We start from the raw sequence: 22956 nt of genomic DNA, 5'->3' as shown, positions 1-22956 counted from the left end.
AATATTTTTTTTGTTGATGCTTTGACTTTGGACTATCATCTTCATTTTGAGTCCTTAAAGACTTCAGTTCAGCAGATTTAAATGTTGACACTCTGTTGAGTTAATGTTAACGTTAAAAATCTACAAAAATGTAACATTTGTTAAATTATCTTGTAAAAAGAAGTTAAAGTAGATGTAATTAATGAAGTAACCCTCCTAGGTTTGGGGTAAGCCCCTAATGTTTTCTATGCCTGGCCACCACTTCAACGGTCAGTGCCCCAGTTTGGCCATCCAAGTCAAAGCTGTGTGGCTCCGCCACTGCCTACATGGATTACCTGGATTATCTCCTTGGTTAAAGATTATCTGATTGCGCAGCACTTCGTCCTCGTTATTAAAATTGGATCCAACAGGGTTTAATAAGGCATCAGCCTCAGACACTATGCTCAGGCAACCTAAACAGAGTCAATGAAGATTTGATTTATTTTATTTTCTGCAGCAGTCTTTTGATGTATTCACATGCTGTAGTTACCTCTCTGTATAGTAGTGTTAGTGTTAGAGTCTGCCATGTTAACAGATTTAAATTTCTGGATTCTCAAGTAATTCAGCATTACTGTTGCTGCTTCTATCCATTTACTGCGTTAAGGTTAGGTAGCTGTCACCATCCACCATGAGCTAGTACCTCTCAGCCTATTGCATCAAAATTCAAACATTGCTACATTTTAAGACATATATTTGACATACTCACATTTATTTATTTATTTTTAGGGGGGTTCTTTTCCTCTTTTTGTGCCTTTAATGGATCAGACAGCTGAAGAGAGACAGGAACTACGGGGAACCAGTGACTGCTGCAATGAGGACTGTACATGGGGCATGTGCCTAAACTGCTAGGCCAACATACTTTTAACTGGGGATACATTATTTATTTTATCAAATTAGCACAATCAATCTTTACTCTTAAAATATATATATATATATATTCTGTTGGAAAGGACAGCTATTTGCAAAATTCCTTGGTAAATACTCTCTCCTTTAAGGGCAGTTGGCGATATGCATTAATATTAGCCTGTATTACCAGCTGATAAACAATTTCTGTTCAATGTTTTATTGACTTTTGAGTTCTAATTTAACACAGTCTGATAGACCAGATATTCATTGTCTTCATTGTCTTCATGCAGCTACATTGTCAGTACAATTCCCATTCACAGAAAACATTCTCTTAGGGCTGCAGTATAACACTTTACAACAGTATAACAGTATAAATACTGTTGTTTATGGGAGTATATAAAATGAAATCAATAGCTGTGAGTTTGAGTCTCGCTTGCCTTGGTGTTCTTGCTCTCAGACCTCGGGGACAGGGCCCTTGTGTTATTTAAAATTTCAGTATGAGCTTATATAGGGCCGCTCAGATCTGTAAAAAGCATACCTGGCATTTATCCGGGGCTGTTTTCATACTTACAGACCCAATAACTGATCTTAGTGGTCTAATAAATGAATAGTTTCTGCCCCTTAATTTACTCTCAATTGAGAAACTCTGGATCCTGTCTATCCTCACTGCAGAGGGAAAGTGTTGATGGATATCATCAAAAAAAGTTTTGTTAGCTTTTATGTGGAAAGTTCAAGCCGTCCTCTCTGAGCTCACAGCACATTCAGAGGAGCAGCCGGATGATTTTCCATCCCCATAATGAAAATTAGTCTGACTTTAATAGTTGGTGCAGGCTGAAATGTAGAGATTGTTGTCCGAAGGGCTTCCCATCAGATAATGATGAGCAATTAGAGAGGAACTGATGCTTTAATGAAAGCTTAGTGATCTGCTCTAAAGCTTCTCAGTCATTATCCAGTATCGCATTCAAAACAGATAAAGAAGGTTTCATGCATCAACAGTCAGTCTGTTGTTATTGTGTGTTTTTGTGTTGTTTCAATGCCCAGCTCGACTAAATGATTTGTCTGAAGGTAAAAAAAAATTAAAAAAATACTGCATACATAGCCTCGTTTTGCCATTGATATAAATTAATAAACAAATGAATGAGTCAATGAATGGATATGTTAATAAATAAATTAATGAATGATTGAAGCTGCAGTTACACATACAGAAAGTACAAGGCAGCCATGTGCATGATAGAGTGCATATAATTAATACAGTTCTTGTTAGCATGAAATGTTTCCCATCAGAATGCACAGTTTGATTTCACACAGAAAAGCCTTGTTTGCTGTCCTATTTTAACACAATTTGCAATGCTGAAGCAGTTTGAATGCATCACCCAGGCTGGAAGGATTGATTGGCCTTGTAGTCCAGCTGTATCTGTGCTGGACAAGGAATCCAGTCCACATCCAGGGCAGCATAATAATCAGCTCTGTGCCTCCATTTCTCCAGGCATTAAAACACAGTATGATTGGTTCTGTTCAAATGGAGCTTTTATCAACTTTTCCCTCGAGTGCCACGTCCGCAATGCCAGGCTCCATCCTCAATATGTGAGTCTATCACAGTCCTAATGTAGAGTTGGTTCGTGGGAATGGCAGTGTGTGCATTGAGTTTGCATGTTAATTGAGTGGTTTGCAGCAGGTTTATTTTTGTTTCCAGAATATTTCAAATTAGTCTTTCAAAGCCATGGCTATGTAAATGAGGTCTATCACCAATGGTTGCTTTTAAACATTAAATCTACAAAATGGCGCTATCGTATTAGAAACTGTTCCAGTAGAAAAGCAGAAAGGTGGATCAATGGTGTCTTGGTTATCTCTCTGGACTCTGAATCCTGAGAGGAAAGCAAATCTTGGAGCGACTTGATTTCTAGGTTGTATTGTAGTTACAGGGCCTGTTGGGCATTCTGACTGAAAACAACACACAGGCCTCCATTAGTTGTTGTTTGGTGCATCATGTTTCAGATAACTGTGAGGCTGGAAAGAACAGAGGGGTGACTCGAACACAATGTTTCCAGTCCACTTGAGGGATCCCTAACTCCAAATCTGATAACACCGACAGGGTTAGAAGAAGTGTAGTGGCTTTGAGTTACAAGATGAAATGCAACCATTAAATTTGTGTTTGTCTTCTGCGTAGAAGAAAAATATGTCACTGCTTGTCTAGCTTTTTAAATGACTGTAGTAGATGACTCTTTGCTGCACAGTCAAATATACACGAAAGTCTTAATTAACACAGCTTGGATGAACTTTTGATTGTAGCTGATTTTGGCATTTTGACATTTCCTGCCATACAGATCTTGATCTGGTGGAAGAGGGCATTTTGTTTTGAGGACAGCTCAAATTTTTAAACTTGATTTCCAAACAGCGGTTTTAGCGATAAACATAATTTATCTGTGTGAGATATTTCTGACAGATTCACAACTGCAAAGTTTTTAAACAGGGATCAAAATGAGCCTAAATTACTGTGAGTTTTATTTTGACTGACATTTTTCTTTTGTAGAACAAAGGAAAAGGTAACCAACATATCTAAGTATTTGGTTTAGAAAATATTTCCATTTTTAACTTTGTAGCACGACTAACATAGAGTTGTATGGTATACGCTAATTGTTACACAGTTAGAACTGTGACTTCCATGGACACCACAAAACTTAACACTTAACTCCACAAGTTTGTCCCCAGTGGGCAAGAACCATTAGTGTACATCTAGATTTCAGGTGCAGAGACATTTTCACACCTCAGTCACACAAAATCACTCAAATAACTCTGCCTACACTGAGACTTGTTGATCAATACCAATGACTCACTTGTTTCTCTGTGCTCTGTATTTTGGTTTCAGTCTCTGAAGCGTGATTAAAGATTTTCAACACTGTTGATAAATGTTTCATTTCTAGTCTTCACCACATACACAGGCAGCAGATCAGGTCTGTGTGATGGTTTTATGATGGGTTATGTTGTGATACATGATTAAATGAACTTTGAATTGCTTTGATGTTGTGTTTTTTGTCTCACTTTCGATTCACTTCTTCATGTTTTCTTTTTTTTTTTGATGAAAATGCAGCAGATTCATGCTGAAGTGATGTATAATATCTGTGGTCCGCCTTTGTCAATTTTTTGCTGTTATAAAGTCAACCAATACTGTATTGGTATTGGTATAATTTGTATTATACAAATTATATTGCGCAAAACAACAACCGCTCTATCGTCTTCTCCTTCTTCTTTACAACCTCTCTCTCTCCTTTGCCCTCACAACGGCTCTTTTCTCCTATTTCAACAACCGCTCTCTCCTCTTCTCCTCCAACAACCATTCTCTCTTCTTCTCCTTAACAACAACTGCTCTCTCCTTCACCCTTAACAACAACCGATCTCTTTTCTTCTCCTTTACAAGAAGCGCTCTCTCTTCTTCTCCTTCAACAACAACCGCTCTCTCCTCTACTCCTCAACAACAACCACTCTCTCCTTCTCAACAACAACCGCTCTCTCTTCTCCCCCCTCAATATCAACCACTCTCTCTCCTTCTCAACAACAACCGCTCTCTCTTCTCCCCCCTCAATATCAACCACGTTCTTTCCTTCTCAACAACCGCTCTCTCCTCTTCTCCTCAACAACAATTGCTCTCTCTTCTCCTACTTCAACAACAACCATGCTCTCTTCTTCTCCGACTGTCTTCCAACAAGTTAATTTCCGGACTGGCAGCTCGGCACAGAATAACAAACGTGTTTTGCCATGTTTTGTCCGTTCTGAGCTGCTGTAGAACATGTTAGCGGTTCAAGATGGAGATTATACGTTTATTTTAGCTTACTTTTTGATAGGTCCCTTTTTCACCAAATCTGTTCTGCTAAATGCTTATAACTTCTACACACTGCACCTTCAAATGTTAAATGCATATTTATGGAACTGTAATTGACATTTTTTTTATTCAAGTATTTTCATTCTCTATCTCCCAACAGGTCTGTCGTCTTTGAAATGATTGTAATATATTTGCAGGGGAAAACAGGTTTTTAATTTGCAGTTCATCCCCGCTGTTGTGGCAGATTTCCTGTGATTTAAAAGTGACATGTTTCAGGTTTTTCCTCCTACAAATGAATACTTGAGGAATGAAAATGAGCAGCTGTCACTAACTGATAATCAAGATACCTACTAAAGCCTTTCCTTTCAGATATCACAAAGAAAGATCTCATCTACAGGTACTACTCGGAAAATTAGAATATCCTGAAAAAGTGCATGCATTTCTGTAACTCAACTTTAAAGGTGAAATGTACATATTAATGTACATACATTTGAAGCCCATGTCCAGCATCCACCTTCGTGTCTTTTCTCTTGAAGCAGCAACTCTAGCCTGAGTCCACTACTTCTGAAGTTCCCCCACCCTTTTGAATGGCCCTTACCTGACCATCTTCTGCAGGCTGCGGTCATCCCTCTGGCTTGTACTGCGTTTTCTTCCACACTTCTGCCTTCCACTTAACTGTCCATTAAAGTGCTTTGAGACAGCACTCGGAGAACACCCAGCTTCTTTTGCTATCACTTTTTGTGTCTTACCCACCTTCTGCAGGGAGTAAATGATGGTTTTCTGCACAACTGTCAGATCAGCAGTCTTCCCCATGATTGAGAATTCTTCTAAACCTAACAAGACACAGGCTTTTTAAAGGCTCAGGACCCTTTTGCAGGTGTTTTGGATTACTTACCTGATTAGTGTGTGACACTTTGAGCCTACAATACTGAAGCTTTTCACAGTATTCTAATTTTCTGTTTTTGGGTTTGAGGTTTTAATAAGCTGTAAATCATAATCAGCAAAATTACAACAAAGAAATGCTTGAGATATCTCACTTTGCATGTAATGAGTCTATAAAATGTATTGGTTTCACCTTTTATGTTGAATTGCCTGAATAAAACAACTTTTACATGATATTCTAATTTTCTGAGTACTACCTGTACGTCTTAAATTCTAACATTGGCAGGACAAAAATCTTGAATTGAATCTTGTTTTCTTCCTTCTTTGTCCAAGTGAGATATTTGACGACTTACAGAGTTAATGATAAGTAGAAATGTGGAAAGCCCTGGTGAATAATGCATGAAGCATCCTGACTGATGGGCAGTAAAAACTTATGGCAGCTTCCATCTCCTCCATCAAGTCATTGGATCAATGAACATTAAATCCTACATTTATGCACTGTATTAATATTTTTCACTTTCCACAATAAATAATCCCTAAAGTTGAAACATGAATCACAACAGGGAATGCATGGAACCTAAACTGGATATTTTTCAACCATTTAATAAATGTGAGGCAGAAATGTCAAGTACAAAATTTTAATTACATTTTTCACAGAATGTAAAATCATATTAATTGATCAGTTATTTATATATTAAACAATTTAAAACAGAAAACAAATGTGTCCTGTCGTCATTTCACCCCGCCAAACAATCACTATGGCTGGTGTCAATACAGCAGCTGCTATAAATGACCACTCACTCCCATACAACAGCCTGAGAAATGCAGTACTATTGCATTGTAGCTAATTCAACCTGAGCTCAACTTCCCTTCAATATCATGCATTAGCTAATGAGCCTCAGCTGCTGACTACAGCTGCAGAACAGTAACAGATCTTATACTGGACACTGACTCAGGCGCCCTGCAGAAATAAATTAACTAATGGTGTTTGTGGAGGTCCTGGATTTTATGACCCTGTCGACAGAATGACATCATACACAAAAAAAGGCATTACTTAAAGCTAGGCACACATTCCAGGAAAAAAAATCAATGTAGGAGGCCTGATTAAGAGGAACGTTCCACTTCAGATTTTAAAAAAGTATAAGAGATTAAAAAAAATGTATAAATAGGCATTAGTTAGAAATCAGTACCCTCAAAAACAGAGACCATGAAAGATTAAGAACCCAAAACTGTGTAAAAAAACAAACACCAAATTAATAAAGTCTATGAATTGGCAGTAACCAGACACTCTGGTTATTTCAACACGTTAAACATACAAAAAAAGATGTAAAAAGTTCCTCCAGCAAACACGAAGATGACAAAGATGCTGTGATGCACTTTAGTTGAATCTAAGCGGAGTACAGCTTCTTGCAAATTCATTATGAGGTGGCTCCTGACATGGGGTGGCACATTGGCTCTAAAGTTGTCAGCCTGTAGCTAAGTGTTGAAGGAAGACACTGAACCTTTACCGCTCATTATTTCTGTACAGCTGTGGGAAAGGATCAGCTAACCGTCTGAAGAGTACATTTCACTGTCATAACACTAAACTAACTAAATCAGGTAGTTATGGAGGTGGAGAACCTCTTCAAAGTCACATTTGTTTGAATGCTGAAGTTGCTGGCCAGCTGTGACAGGCATGTAGCGTAGTGTAAACTGTTTCGTTGATGGTTGAAGTGCAGCACTTTGACTGCTGAATCACTTGCAAGACAGCCTGGTTCAGGGAGCTTGAAAGGTCTCATGTATGTTGTAAGTTAGAGAGCAGGTGTTAAGGAGGAACATTCAGTTTGAGGTTTTTCTTTCTAAAATACATTCAGCTCAGAAATCCCCCAAAAGCCTTCAACCTCATCAGCTGAGCGAGGAGCTTATTATCGTAACACTGTAAAAATCTTCAATGAAAGTCAGAGTCATCCAAGCGTTGTCAGCTTGATAACAGGCCTCAGTAATTCTCAACATAGCCCTCAAAAGAGTGAATGACATTGTTGTTTCGAATCTGAAGCTTGACAAAGATGGCAATGTGTGTTCTTACAGTTACCATCATGTCTGTTTTCTGTGTGGCACAGTGAGCTCTGGTGGACTTTCGTGGTAAAGCAGCTGCAGCAGCAGGAGTGCCGTCGCTACCTGGATGCATCGGGGACGAGTCTCTTAAACCATCGGCTCACAGCCACGTCTACTCTCATTACTAATGTGACGCCGATGAGAAGAGACACGCTGCTCACCAGGAACCCTGAGGCCTCAAACATCAACCTGGGAGGAGAAAAATAAGATGATATACCATTTTATTTTTTTGCTTTTAAGTTCATATATTTATCATCTTCAACATATTTATAAAATGTCTGTTTTTCTGTGTTTTTACTCCATGTTTTTGTGCAGGTAACAATAACAGGACATTACACTGGCAGTACATCTTTTGCTAAAAAAGAACAACTTGGAGACTTAGTCATTCTCTATAAATTTTGTTGAAATTTAATGTTCCGTGTGGACTTCAACAGAGCAGCAGACCTTTACTAATGTGCATTAACTTAAAAGCCCAGATAGAATAAGTGGTTGGCAATAAAGATGCGCTCATATCCTCCAAAGCCTTTACTGTTAGTGAGTTTGTGTGAGCTGGAAAATCCATTCAGACACTTACTTGGGTGCAAAAACCTTCCACACCATTAGGTGTCTCCTGAGGATTGCAGCTGCACAGACTGACGCAAAGACCTGTGAAGAGATGCACAGATAGTTACTGGGAGTGATGGGATAGTGTTACACGTGGAGGGTGATACTGAACAGAAGTAAAAAAGAAGTATAAAATGAAGTGAACAGTTCTGAATTTAGCTAAGATATCTAAACTGGTGATCGAATAAAGGGCTAGTCCGTAATGGATGATAATTTTTTGGCTCTAATGTATGTTTCTAATCTTACCTGCACTCCAAGTATAAAGAGGTAGCGTGTTGAGAGTTGTAGAAGCGCAGAGCTGAACTGATGGGGGTTTTCTCTCAATCTCATCTCCATCACTGCATCTTCTCCTTCTTCCCCACAAGCTCGGCCTCCTCTGCTGCCACGGACCTCGCACACCAGGGGCCAGAAGAGCAGCAACGGGCAGCCCACTGAAGGTAATGACACATGGAAGTGTAAAAATGAGAACGTCATGAGTTATAAAGAGCGCTGTTGCAATGAAAGCATGTTTAATAGTGTTTCTGTTTTTTAAGGAGTGACCAACTACTGTCTAAAAACAGTCCCACATATAACATAGCATTTCAGCATTTAAGTGTATGCTGCATTTATTATCACTTTAACCCTCCTGTTACCCTCAAATTTACTAACATCTTTTATCCTCTGAGTCAATTTGACCCCAGCAATTTAAACCTCCAGAAACTGATTGTTACCCAGGTTTATATGTCAGGTACTTTATGTTTCTTTGTTTACTACCTAAATAACCCTTTAAATAAAATATATTTCAGCATAAACACAATTTAAAGCATTCAGAAGGACTTTATTTGGAAACAGAACATCAGACTGCTGCAAGTTTGTCATGCTGATGTTACCTGATGTTATTGTTATTATTATTTTTTTTTTATTTGTATGTCTTATTCTTATGCCTTGTACATAGAGGGCACAGTTTTCCAAAGTCAAATTCCTTGTGTTCAAGCATACCTGGCCAATAAAGGTGATTCTGATTCTGATTCTGATTCTGATTCTGATTCTGATGTTCTCGTCGGCCCTGCCTTGTTTCTATGTTATCAAAACATATGACACAGGACACATCATTGAATGTCTTTAGAGACATGGTGGCTGGAAATATTATATCTCAATCTAAAGGTTGGCTGTTCGATCTCAGCTCCTGCAGTCACATGTGGAAGTGTCCTTGGTTATAGTGTCCTCAATATCATCCAAAACAACCAAAACAAATGTAAAATGTCTTATGTTAAATACAGTTAAAACAGCCTGGGGTCATGCTCATACTCATGCTACACAATATCAGATCAGCTGTTTGGCTCAGCAGTGAGTAGAAGACGCATTGTAGAAACAACAAAATGTCGTTAAGAATCCCTCAATTAACCAGCCTACAGGGAGGGAGGATTTTTAAAAAGAGGACTGGTAAACAGGGAGATAGGGAAAAGCTTTTGTTAAGGTTCATTTAGTGCTGGCTGCCCTGGTGGTTGGTACACGAGTGCTTTTCAGCAATAGTCTAGCTAGAGAGATGCTTTGGCCTTGGTTTTGCATAATCCTCTCCAGAGAAATGAACAGTGCAGACATGGAGTTTTCTAATTAAAGTTTAGTTGTTTACACTCAGAGAGACTAGCTACAGCTGTCTGAGGACATTAGCACTTTACAAAACACTGCATAATCTACAAAAGGCGTTTTCAACCACAGGAACTTAACCCCTGAACTACATGAGTTTCAACTGGAAGACCCAGGGTCTAAATTTAGTTCAGGGTTAGTTAATACCCACCGTGAAAAGCCCCTGCTTCGGGGGTAGTACTTTTCAAAGGTCCCGGGACTTTCGGGGGGCAGGGTCTGCAATGCTGAACGTGTCTGATTGGTAGATTAACCGCAGTGTTTTTATTCCGCTCGCCGTCCACAATAACATCACACACATCTGTTATTCACTTGATTTCTCTTTCTTTCATTTGTTCTATCTTTTTTGTACGTGTGTGTATTTTTCAAAAGAAGAAGCTGTGATTCACTTGATTTAGCAGCTTGTAACATAAGTCTTCTCTCATTCACACCGGAAATGCTTCTCTCCCGGTGTTACGGTTTTAAAAGTGACCCTGTAAACTGGAGACCTTCAGCTGAACGTGTCAGTGGCTGTTTCCGAAACGGCCTGCTACATACTACTTACTAATGTAGTAGGCAGTAGGTATTGCCTACTACATACTGCGTTTGAATTTAGTATGTAGTATGACTGTTCTGTCCGATCTGTCATGCAGCATGCTGAGCCAGACTTCGCTGGATTTCCGGTTTCGGAAAGCAGAAGTAAACAACGGCGAAGCCGATAAATAAGAAGCTTATTTAGCATCCATTTATGATTTAAAAAGTTAGGAAGTGGTTTATATGTAATTTGATAACTTTCACAGCACCCAAAAACGGATTTCCTCCCGTCAAAAAATGAGGAAAAAGAGAAAGCAGAACGAGCGCTGTGCATTATGGGAAACAGTACGCGAGGAAGACTGGTCCGATGCACACTGAGATATTTTCCCGAATCAGTAGACATCCGGGGAGTTTTGGCATTCTGCAGATTTTGCTCTTGTTCACATACTACTTACTACGTACTGAATTTTGGACATATCAGTACGTACTGCTAGTATAGTAGGCGATTTCGGAAACAGCCAGTGTTATCCTCATCAGATATTTAATGATTGTCTAAAGGCATTTATGAGGGACGCATCCAGACAGTCAGCAGTTAACAGGGTGGCTGTTTCAACCAAAACACCGGCCAATCTCTGCCACGGCTTTTCGAGTTAAAAATGATTTCAAAGACGTGTTGAGATAGCTTTGCTACCAGTGCTTATGTTCTCTATATAGTGCCCAAGACATGCTGTACTTGAACGGTATAGAATGCAATAACTTGATATCTTCAGAAAATAAAAAGGTTTGATTCTGGTGTGTCCTGGCTGCAGAGAATATAGAATACAGAGCTACATTACCGATAATAACATAAGGAAAATATGTAGGACCTTTTTCCTATGGCTGCAGTAAATGATTCTTGAGATCCTGTCTGCAGCAGCACTAAACTCAGCTTCTGTGTAGGACCTCAGGTCACCTCTAACCTGCACTGACTGTGATCTGCTTTACATAGAACTCTTACTATTGAAGTACCTCATACAAACCCACTTCAGAAAGACCGTATATCTCTGCATGAATCACAACAACCTCTTCAGGTGCAGGGATGCAGCCCTAGAGCAGACAGAATCCTGGATGTCTTGTACACTATCTAATAACCGTGAAAGTTCATCACACTCAATGCTAGACCTTAAAAATATATTTTCCAGTGGCTTTGGTTTTACTTTATAAAGGCACAGTGTTATAAACAACATTATATAATTATACATTAAACTAGATTATAATTTGGAAGAATTAACATTGCACCTATTAATCAAACTATTATGTTTTTTTCTTTTTGAATTCTAGTTGGATATTTTCATCTTCAATCCATAAATAGATTCTTATAATGATGTTTTCAAATACAACAGTGAAATCCGCCCATGGATGATTATTTGTAATAGTTTTTCTATATTTTGAAACTCATTATTCCACCTATTGCTGCTTCTCTGTAAACAAATAATTTACCTGCAAACAAGATGTGCGAGGCAAAAGTGTTGAGGGTAACCAGTGAGGCAGGCAGCATGGTGCCTGTGTGCCCATCAGGAAACCCCACAAAAGCAGCCCCCCACTGGATGGAGGGGAAGGTGGGAAGGTGACCTGTGGCGTGGAAGAACTGGGTGGCAGCCAGGGACCACAGCACGACTTGAGTCCAGGGCACGATAAAGCCGCCTGAGGGGGATAGTTAAAACAATGGTGAGAAGGGTAAAAGGACACAGATCGTGTTATAACAGTGAAACAACCTAGAAAAGAATATCTCACTAGAGTTTGTTCCATGCAGGCCACTGAGGGTAGTGGACGAGGCATGAATGTGCAACAAAGCTCCCATTTCAAGCAGCAGAAGGAGGAAAGACAAAGCCATGCCCTCTGGGTGCAGCAGCAGCAGACCAATTCCCAGCAGGCCACAGAACAGCAGCAAAGGGGCAGAGTAAACAGTTCCCAGGCCATAGGCCTCCACAGCGGGTCTGCTACCCAACTCATTGCCCCCGCTCAGCTCGCCATCATCTAGGGAACGACGCATGCGCTGGTAGATCTGGGGGATGAGGTGATGCAGTTCAGCTTGGGGGCTGATGCCGGTACTGGCTCGATAGCGGGGAGGAGGTACAGATGAAGTTCTGGCTGTGGTTGCAGTCCTTGTCTTGACAAACACAGTGAGAGGGTCCAGAAAGATCAGGAACAGCCCAAGTCCTAGGAGAAAAAAGGCAGTCCTCGGGAGGGCCAGCTGAGCCAGGCTGATCAGCTCTGCAAGACTCCTGAAGCTGTCCTCTGGAGTGGAACTGACAGCCCAGTGGAGCCCGAGGCACACCGACAGCAGTGGTAGGATGAAGCGGGCGGCGAATACAGTCCCGCCTGAGGAGTTGAGGTTGCCATAGTAGCGGAGGCAGCGTCTAAGTAAATAAGTCCATAAGCCAAGGGAGCACACGGAGAGGATGTAGTGGAGGTTCTTCAGCTGGGCGTCCTGCAACCGGGACAGAGGGGCCAGGAACAGAGACGGGCGGCAGGAGCCCTGTTCTTCTCGACAGCCATGGAAGGAGAGGGAAAGGTAGAGGCTGCCGACGAGGAGTCCTAAGCAGGCTAACAGGGTGCTGCTTTCTTTCCTCAAAGCAGATGGAGACAAGGCTGCAGCAGGAAGGAGCCCTGCTGGCTTCAGTGGGTCGTGGTTGGGGGGTAAGAGAAAGCCGTCCCAGTTGAGATGGATGGGAATATAGAGAGCCAGAGAGAACACCAGAAAAGTCACGACACGGCCTTCAGCGATCACGTAGCTGTCCGATAACAGAGAGGCGCAACGGAGGAGTGGGACCAGGAGAGAGGGGACGAGAAGGTGGCGCGGGTTCAGCAAGCTAGCAAACTTTGGAGCTTTAGATCCATTCTTAGCCAAAGTCATGGTTCTGGACCGATGAGCCCTCCAGAGAAAGAGCAGTTCAGAGCTGAGGGTGGCGGCTGCCAGGCACCACGCTACCTCAGTGTAGCCCTGTGTGAACAGCTGACCAGCAGCAGCACAGACTCCCACGACGAGTCCCACCACCACTGGGGCCTTTAGTCCGGGACCATTCTCACTCATCAACACGAAGGACAGCTCAGACAGGATGAAGCACGTCAAGCAGGCAAATGCCAGGACGGCTAAACCTGCTGCCATCTTTAGGGGGTTGAACTGAGCCCAGGTGGCTCTGCAGGTGTCTCTGACCAAGCTGAGGTATGCCTGCAGGGAGGCAGCTAGCTCAGGGGAGGATGAGCGACCCTCTCTGACCATGGCGAGGTAATCAGAGGAGAGGCGGGAGAATTTGTCCTTCAGCAGAGAGAGGCTCTCTGGCGGGATGTCTTTGGCCATGCTAGAGTAAGTCTCCAGGAAACGGTTGACCTGCAGAAACAGAATGTTCACATGAGACGATTTTAACACTGAAGACAATGAAGCTGAAGTGAACATGCTCTTGGATCAGCTTTCTGTGTTGAGGGGTAAACACTTCTGGAGCAGAGTACCTGTTTAGCATTAATCCACAGTGCCTCCAGCTGGCTGAAACCTCCAACTGCACCTGCTGTTTGCCCATGAGGAGGAAACACAGGCAGGAGAACCTGGCCCACACTGCTGTACGGGATGGGAACTCCAAGAAGCAGAGCAAGGGTTGGTACCAGGTCTGTCTGAGGCACCACTTCTGGTTCACTCTACATTTAAACAGGACAAAACAAAAACAAGAGGAGTTAGACGACTCTTACATTTAAGGGGGCGGTTGTGGCTCAGAGGTAGAGCGGGTCGTCTCACAATTGGAAGGTCAGGGGTTTGATCCTAGGTCCTGACCCCAAACTGACCCCTTGTGCTGTGCTAGGGATGTTAACTATTAATCGATTAGTCTCAGCCGACATAACTTCCAAAAAGAAGGTCAACTAAATGAACTAAATTACAATTCGTAACAAATCAGGCAGAAATTACTGTCATTAAGTAAATATGTTTGCAGTATTAGACAATATTTGAGTAATCCAGCTCTTATCTAACTGCCCTTGGTAAGATCAGATGAATAGTACAGAATGCTCATTCAGTAAAAGTGTATATTTCTTACTGTGAGTCATTGTGTTATATGTGCATTTAAAAATAAAGAGAGACATTTTGTGCGACTCCTCTGTGGTTTGTTATGATTATGTGAAATCAAAAGATATAAATCTAAGGACAGTTTATTTTTATACTCAAGTAATAAAACCTGACTGTAAAATCCAACTATCAGAATCAGAATCAAAAGTACTTTATTTATCCCGGGTGGAATTCAGTTGTTACAGAATGCGCTTATACACAGTATGAAAAAGTTAAATATTAATAGAAAGAAGGAGTAAAATAAGATATAAAAAGGTACTGGACAAGAAGCCAGAAAGTTATCATCCTGCAATATCATACAGAAGTGCAACCTCTTAACTTTTAAAAATGTTGTGGGTTTTGCTGGTGCTTGTTTGGTGTTTAAAGTGAAAAATGGTCTGGCTGCTCCCCCATTAAAGGAGTTTATATCACTGCGTGCAGATAATGGAAGAACAACTAGGACAGCAAATAGAGGTGACTGTGTCATACACCACAGATCTTCTGAATTTGGCAAATCAGCCTTCTCTGTTAGAGCAACAACTGCTTGGAACTCTTTACTGAGTAAAATCAGAGAGTGCTGCAGCTTTGCTGAATTTAAGTCCAGGATGAAATCATGGCTAAAATCAACCCAATCATGTACTCATCACACCAATGACCTTCATAGTGTAGTGCTTTTAGCTATTTATATTTTATCATTGTGTTGATAGTTTTGATGTAAATGTATCCCTGTTGTTTTATAGTAGTTATGCATTATTGTGTAGCTGTTTAAATTATGTATTTGTTTTTAACAGAGGCATCACCTCTATCTCCTGCCCAGGGACTACAGATGTAAATTAGCTTCTAGCTAACTCTGGTACAACTAAATGGCTGTACACTGTCCCTGTTGAAATAAACAAACAAATAAATATAAATAAATAAGAATAAAATAATATAAATTGGATTAATAATAAGTATATATAGAAATGCAGAATAGTTACAGTTCGCTATGTACAAAAGCACTGGGAATAAAGGTATTGTACAGGATGTTGAATTGGCAGAGATATTGCACAGTGTATTGCACAGAGTTTGTAAACATTTGTTTTTAAAGGTGCTATATAAATAAAGTTATTATTTTTATTATTCTTATATTTCCATTTGCAACAGGCACGGATAGACCTCCTAGAGACACATATGTTTTTATGAAAAAAGAGGCTGTCTGAATAACAGACCGTCTAAGTGTCCAGTAATCTCTCCTTCTTTGTTGGAGTGATATGTTGTTAGTCTAACCCACTATCTTCCTCATCTTCTCATCAAATACCCCATTACACAGCAATTATGAAAATCAGCACCGAGGTTCACGTTCTTCGTGTGAGATCTACTTTTATCCCCGAAAAGACTGAGACCACCCGCCAGCATCAATTTAGAGAACCGAGGGAGCTGCACAGCATGGATTCAAATGATCATGAAAGGAATGGTGTGATGTTTCATAGTCATACAGCGCACACTCAGCTGATTTGGCAAGATAAGAAGTGATGTAAACAAATACTTTCTGATAAAGTACAACGGAAAATCAACTTTTAAAATAGAATATTGACTCATTCTCCCGCAGTGTTTAACTTCAAAACATTCCATGTTCTGTCAGAGGAGTTTCGCTTGTCCACATGTAAACAGCTTAAAAGGAGCTTGTACCATCAACACTGCTTATTGCTCAGATTTTTGAGTACATCTGTTTTAGTGAACACAGCATTAACTACTAAATGTTAAATGTAACAACCAGCCAAAAAAGACAGACGGAGTCAAGATTGGGCTTTTAATTTTGATTCTACTACGTTTTATCACTACAATTTACAGCTTTTTGACATGAACTTTGTAATGTCTCTGTAATGGGAGACTTTTCTCTTTATCAAAACATTACTTGCGTGGTTACAAACCAAGCAGCACCTCCGGACTCAAAAAATGAAGCCCATGCAGAAGTGTTATAACTGTAACTCATCGAGCATCCGCTTGAGGCTGGCTGCAGAAACACCGGAAACCACATACACACCAATTCAAAAGAGACGATCTTTGCAGCAGAAATAAACACGTTTACAGCCTGGTTAAAAAACGGCTACGGTCTACGTTGATAATTCCTCTATCGGCTCACACTTAGGATGAATTTTTGTCTAACGCAATGGTTCAGAAGATATTAAGATTACGAGTTTATTCCCAAATAAGGACATGACTGACTTGATTGGCAGGCGGGAACACATAGCTTATTGGCCAGGAAGCTCAAACCCTGCCTCTTTACATCCCACTCTTTTGGTTGAGTTCAGCGTTTCCAATATGGCTCCCACCAATGATTGGCTTCAAAACAGCGCTCAGGAACAGATGGGTGACGTCACAGATACTACGTCCATTATTTATACAGTCTATGTTACAAACCCTTAAATATGTACCTTTCTGTGTAATATTTTATTTAGTTAAATCATGAGCCACAAGAGTAATTCATTATGACCTTATTTACCTAAACTTTGGCTTTTATATCTTTTTATTATCATTATTACTATTACTATTTTATGTTTTACTATTATTATTGTTCAAATGTTCATTATTATTTGTATTATTATTATTTATTATTTATTTTTTATTTCTATTATTAATATTATTATTGTTGGTATAATTATTATTAATATTATTATTATTATTATTATTATTATTATTATTATTATTATTATTATTATAATTATAATTATTTTCATCAATATTATTATACATATCTTTATTATTAATTTATTATTGTTAAGATTATTATTGTGAATACTATTATGATCATTATTGTTATTATTATTATGCTTATTATCATTTTGTCATTAATAATAATTGTAATCATTATTATTTTAAGTCAGTTAGTCAGAGTGTTACATTTATTTATGTTGGATTTAAGCCCATTCGTACATAATGAAGGTATTGAAAACTGTATGCTTAATTGCATGCATTCATTTGACATGCAAATTAGTTACGATACTAGTCAAGGTGGGTTCTTCTAAAGGTTTATCATTCTCCTTAAGTGAGTTCAAATAGAACCCACATATTTACATTTGCCTTCATCCCTCTGTTCTCTCCCACGGAGCCTCGTTTCAGCCTCCCTCACATATCCAGAGTCTCTAAAGGCTTTTTCACTGACTGTCTTTATCGTGTCACATCAACACTGAATGTGTGGAAGCTACTGTGCCAACCTGGGATGGTGGTCCGGGAAAAAGAGGAGAAGGGCTGTAGAGGAAGATAGCAGCATCAGTCTCTTTCTGACTCTCTCCCCCGTGATCCCCAGTGTCTGTCATCCCGTGATCTCCCATCACCACCAAGAGGGTGTCGTTCTGCAGACGGTCGATCACAGATCTGGAGAAAAAGGAAGATTGAGTATACATCATGTAATTAAAAGATCTCTGCACTGTTCTTCAAACATGTTGCCCCTTCTTCAATGATTGTGAACTGTGTTTCTAGTTGTATCATTTAGTGTTTCAGATAACAGTGACAGGTTATCTTTACTGTCTCATTTGCACTATAACAGAGTGTTTGTTTCCGCAGCTACAGGGATGATCTGAAACAAACTCTTAACAGCTGTACTCCTGACTGACCTGATGACTCCATCCATCTGAACCAGCTTGTCTGCCATGGCTGGGTGATCAGGACCAAACCTGTGACCGCAGTGATCCACTCCAAGGAAATGAGCAACCAGAACATCCCAGTCCTCCCCGACAACTGTGAGAAGCAACAACAAAGTAACAGACCAAAGGATGTGAAGCACAATTACAATTCAAAACACAGACATTTACCAATTTAAATGACTTTGTTTTGCACACCAGCAAGTCAACAAATTAATTTCAGACGTACTCGTTGTGTAAAGGTGCTGAAGGATCCCGTTGTCCACAGTGTGTAGGTCCTTCACATTGAAAGAAGGGAAGGGCAGAGAGCGGTGGAACTTCTTTGGAAACAGATTCTCCCAAGTGTCATCGCCCATGAACACCACTCGTTTGCCTGTGAGGGGGGGACACACATTCAAGGTGAATGAAATCAAATGCAGTCAGCTAGGTTCTTTTCATTTCACCTAAGTTTGTTGAGTGAATTTAAAAATATACGTGTCTGTGTGGCCATAGAACTTTCTTTTTCTTTTTCTTCTTGATGTGGCCGATTAGCTTGAACCCAAGCTTAGAACACATTTGTGTCTTTTAAGCCTTTGATGAAGTATTCTGTTGCAATGAAGATGAGATGAAAGTCTGGAAGTATGCTCCTTGAATTGCTGTGTGACCACTCACCCACTTGTCCAAATTGATGGATGAGGTTGTCTTCCAATATGGCACTGGATGCAAAGTTATTCCCCACATCCACAAAAGTAGGCAAGGATCCAGTCGTGAAGCCTTTGATCCTCTGCATGGTGGTCGTAGGAGGGTCTGCACGGAAGGGGTACAGGCGACTGTGAGAAGGCCTGGATGACACCGTCTCCTCCAGCACAGGCAGCTTGTTCTCGTAGGGTCGTGGATCTGTGTTGTTCGGGTCAAACCGGGCAAAGTCGATCTTGAGGGCGTCGATGATGAGGAGCACGACCTTACGGAAACGCGGCTGGGCGCGGCAGAAGTCCACCGGCTCCTCTCCGGGCTGCAGCACATCTCCGCAGGTGCTGGTCCTGTTCACCTCCAGCCTCACCAGCAGAAATCCACCCACGAAGAGGTAAATGCCCACGAAGTACACCGCACTCATCCACAGCAGCAGGGACAGCACCGAGAGTCTCTTCATCCTTCAGACAGACGACAATAGAACAGGTGAATTCAGACACAACTGTTTCTTACTAATTAACCCTCCTGTTATGTTTGTTTCTCTGGAACAGCAATAATGTTCCTGGGTCATTTTGACCCGGGGCATATTCAATTATCCAAAAGTGTGAGAACCCCAAAAATCTGAGTTCACATGTTTTTTAATCTAATTTTTCACTCCATTACTAACCATTTAAATCAAGATTTAGTCCCTTGGAGTTCTTTAGTTCTCACAGATCATGGTTCAATGCGAATAACTCACTTGATTTTCTCTCAAATTCATGTTAAAACTTTTTTAATGTACATTGGAAAGCCCTGAATATAAATAAAATAGTTTGACATGACATATATTTATGTTTATTTTATTTTTAATTTGTATCTTTATGAAGTGATGTTGATAAATTAACACAACTCCTCTTCTGTCACATGCTGCTAGGGTTGCCAACTGTCCCGTATTAGTCGGAACATCACGTATACTGGGCTAAATTGGTTTGTTTCATAAGGGACCTCAATTGTCCCGTATATTGACTATTAACTCTTGTAAATACAGCAGACTGCACTCTACAGATCCTAGATCAGATGAAACAGCAGTGGCAGATCATGTGCCAATCACACCACCTGTCATCCAATCACAGAGGATTTTCTCTCTGATGGCCTTTAAATGGTCAGACTCAAGAAACAGATGCAGCACAGAGCTGATCAAAAATGAACTTCAAATATCTGTAAACTGCGACTTGTCATGTAAGGACTTCTTTCTGGCTGTGCAAAAGGACAAAAGACTGCTTGAGTCAGTCAAGAGCCACAAAAAGTATCCTTGGAAAAAGTACATTTGTTGAGTCATACTCCTCTTTTGCATTTATTTTTTCTTTTGCCTGTTTTTTGATGTAAAGAGCCAAATTGTGGTTTTGATTTGATTTGATTTTGATCTGATGTCTTTATTTCGAACATGTAAAAGTAAAATAGAAAACAAACAAACATACAAGTAAAAAAAAAGAAATAGTTATACAAAAAACACACAGTCAATCAGTTCCATTGGCAAGCACTGAATCATTTTACTTTACATGTGCAAAGGAGTAGGCAGAAGTTAAAACTTATCTAATCCTACCCCTTTATTCACTATTTTCTGGCATTATACAAATGCAGTCCAACAAAACAAATCTTCATACTTACACCTACAATCAAAAGTAAACCCCTGATGATTCTGAACGCTCATCTTTCTCCTTATACCTCATGAAAATTACTTCTTTAAACCTCTTCCTGAACTGAATTATGTTTTGGCATTGCTGTAGCTCCATATTGAGTCTGTTCCAAATTTTTACACCACAGATTAAAATACAAAAGCTTGTCCTTGTGGTCCGAACACTCACAATCTTTAATCTTAAGGCTGCTGTGAGGAACTTTTGATTTATATCAATTTTGGCACCCCATTGTGGACAAAGTGATACCTCTTATCTCTTGTTCTTTACATCCAAAAGTAGTGTTTTCAACAAAAACCTCACCCTGCTGTCTTTTAACAGCCAGATGTATCACTCAATGTAATTATTTGCAATGAAAACAGCCAAAAAAGGACGTTTCTAAAGCCAAATGTCAATCATGTGGTCTGACACCTACCCCCTCTGAGTTATTTAAGGCATTAAAAATGACAGAGAAGGTGTTGTTGTTTATGGTTTTGTTTGCTTTTAAAGGTCATAAAGAGGCATCGGTGTTGGTTTCAGTCTGTTTCTCAGCTGGTGAAAAACTCCTCAAAGTCCCTTTAACTTCCCTCTTAAGTTATAACCCTCCTCTCTTTCAAAGAACAATCTTTGAACATTTCCTGGAAGGAGATTTTTCCTAGCCTTATACACAATTTGTGCAAAAATCCACAAGGTCAAATCATTTCAATATTTTGGATTTTAGGAACAATGAATTGTGTGTTCACAGAAATCAACATAGTGAACTATTCTGAAGGCTCTTCTCTGTAGTACTGACAGTGAGCTTTTATAAGTGAATCCCCAAACCTCAGTAGAGTGACTGAGATGTGGTTTCTTTGAGGTTCATTCATATGAGGTTACACAATGATACAGTATGGATTAAAGGGAATATACACACTCTCTGCATTCCCAATTGAATCAGAATATGAATATGAATATGAATTCACACATCATGCTCACACCACCATGGCACCTGTCCCTTATGTAGTAGTGAGAAAGTTGGCAACCCTACATGCTGCCCAGATTATTATGCTGCATTTAACTGGTTTAAAAAGCATATTTAGCCTAAAATAGACTTTAAAAAGGGTCAATTTAACCCGCAACATAACAGGAGGGTTAAAGAGAGGCAAAGGAATGGCTGCACATGAGAAGCACCTGCTGTTTCAATATATAGGCTGAGGGTCCTTGAAAGAAATATCAAGCGACAGATCAAATAATGACAATGTGTTACAGTTCATATTAACTAACAGAAACGATAGTCGTTCATAAGTTAACGCTGTTAGCCTCAGCTAGCTTGCAGAGCTCTTGTCACTGACCTTGTGGCTGTCGGCTTTCCGTCCTCTCCCGGTCTGAGGGCGGACTTCAAGGTGTTTATTAACAACACAGGTACAGGTGTGTCAGGTAAACAGAGAACGAGGAGACACCACGCTCACCTTCATTGGGACTCCCTTACAATGAGATTAGAAAACTGGTGACAGCACGGAACTTCAGCGTGCATGCAACCCGGCGGAAGTACCGGGCGGACGTCTTTAATGTAACACAGTGTTAGAGAGCGTTTTTGCCCTCCGGAAAAACCTGCAGGCAACCTGTACGCTAAAATCTAAAACCCAAAACTACTAATACATAAAAATACTTACTACTTTAATATTTTTTCCTGGAATTGACCTTAAAAATTACAAATTGGATATGAAAATCCTTAGAAAGTAACAAAAAGTGTCTGGAAAGGCAAGGGCAGGGAGGGGATTTTGAGTTATGTTCTTAAAGTTGTCAAATGTTTTTTTTTTTTCATTTTGGATGTCATACAGTTAAATTTATTTTATTTATTCTATTTTATTTTATTTAACCAGGAGAAAACCACATTGAGATTAAAAATCTCTTTTTCAAGTGTGGCCAAGAGGCAAGCTCCGGTCTAAAAATATGAGTCCAATGCGGAAATGTTAAAAGCTGCAGTTCATCGAGGATCTGCTTGATGCTGCCTCTGGAAGTACTAGAAGTCACATACACATGAATGGGAAAAGGGCAATCTTTACAGCAGAAATAAACATCAGGGTTCCCACTCTTTTCCAGAGATCATTTTCCAGGACAATTCCAGGACATTTTCATTGATGATCAAGCTGATATGACCGTCTAAATGTAGTTCCTAATTTAGTTCCTAAATAGTCTAATATGTTCCTCTCAGTGGAAGTCTACATTGAAAGACATGCATTCTATGGCTATCAATGAAATCATCTCTTTCATACTTAAAAATTATGGCAAATTGATTATAGAATAATGCAACCACAGATGTACAGCACTTCACTTTATTAGTGCAACCAAGTAACAATGATGGGCAACATCTCAGCTTTCTCTTTTCTCAAAAAATATAAAATGAGCTAAGAAAAAAACAAAAGAGCCTGCAAAGGAATCAAGAAGCTGCCTTACTGAAATAATTAAATATTAATAATAATCAGAGGATCAGTGCATTAATTACCTAAATAGAACTGAATGACAAAAATGGCCACAAATGTTTCTCAATTCAACTCAGACTCAAAA

The 22956-nt window shown here is 39.9% G+C and overlaps 1 protein-coding gene across 1 annotated transcript; it reads right to left on the bottom strand.

Annotated features, from left to right (window-relative positions):
* Positions 1-6187: 6187 nt before the first annotated feature.
* Positions 6188-21937, bottom strand: pigo (phosphatidylinositol glycan anchor biosynthesis, class O). Its single transcript, XM_034710043.1, has 11 exons — positions 21741-21937; positions 18740-19218; positions 18318-18461; positions 18062-18185; positions 17663-17822; positions 13886-14068; positions 12170-13766; positions 11876-12079; positions 8507-8691; positions 8232-8302; positions 6188-7846 (listed from the first exon to the last, which is right to left on the bottom strand). The coding sequence occupies exons 2-11, from the start codon at positions 19215-19217 to the stop codon at positions 7717-7719; spliced, it is 3276 nt and encodes a 1091-aa protein (XP_034565934.1). The 5' UTR covers position 19218; positions 21741-21937; the 3' UTR covers positions 6188-7716.
* Positions 21938-22956: the final 1019 nt, after the last annotated feature.

This window comes from Notolabrus celidotus, chromosome 19, assembly GCF_009762535.1.
Source record: "Notolabrus celidotus isolate fNotCel1 chromosome 19, fNotCel1.pri, whole genome shotgun sequence".
NCBI classification, from domain to species: domain Eukaryota; kingdom Metazoa; phylum Chordata; class Actinopteri; order Labriformes; family Labridae; genus Notolabrus; species Notolabrus celidotus.
This window is presented reverse-complemented; position numbering and strand designations above follow the sequence as displayed.

What these genes read in the sequence shown, in the direction of transcription:
- pigo (XM_034710043.1), bottom strand. Translation starts at nt 19,217, where the DNA reads ATGAAGAGACTCTCGGTGCTGTCCCTGCTGCTGTGGATGAGTGCGGTG. An exon ending in TGTGGATTAATGCTAAACAG is followed by an intron (nt 13,767 to 13,885) that starts GTACTCTGCTCC and finishes CTGTTTCTGCAG; the next exon opens with GTCAACCGTTTCCTGGAGAC. An exon ending in CCTGCATGGAACAAACTCTA is followed by an intron (nt 12,080 to 12,169) that starts GTGAGATATTCT and finishes TATCCCCCTCAG; the next exon opens with GCGGCTTTATCGTGCCCTGG.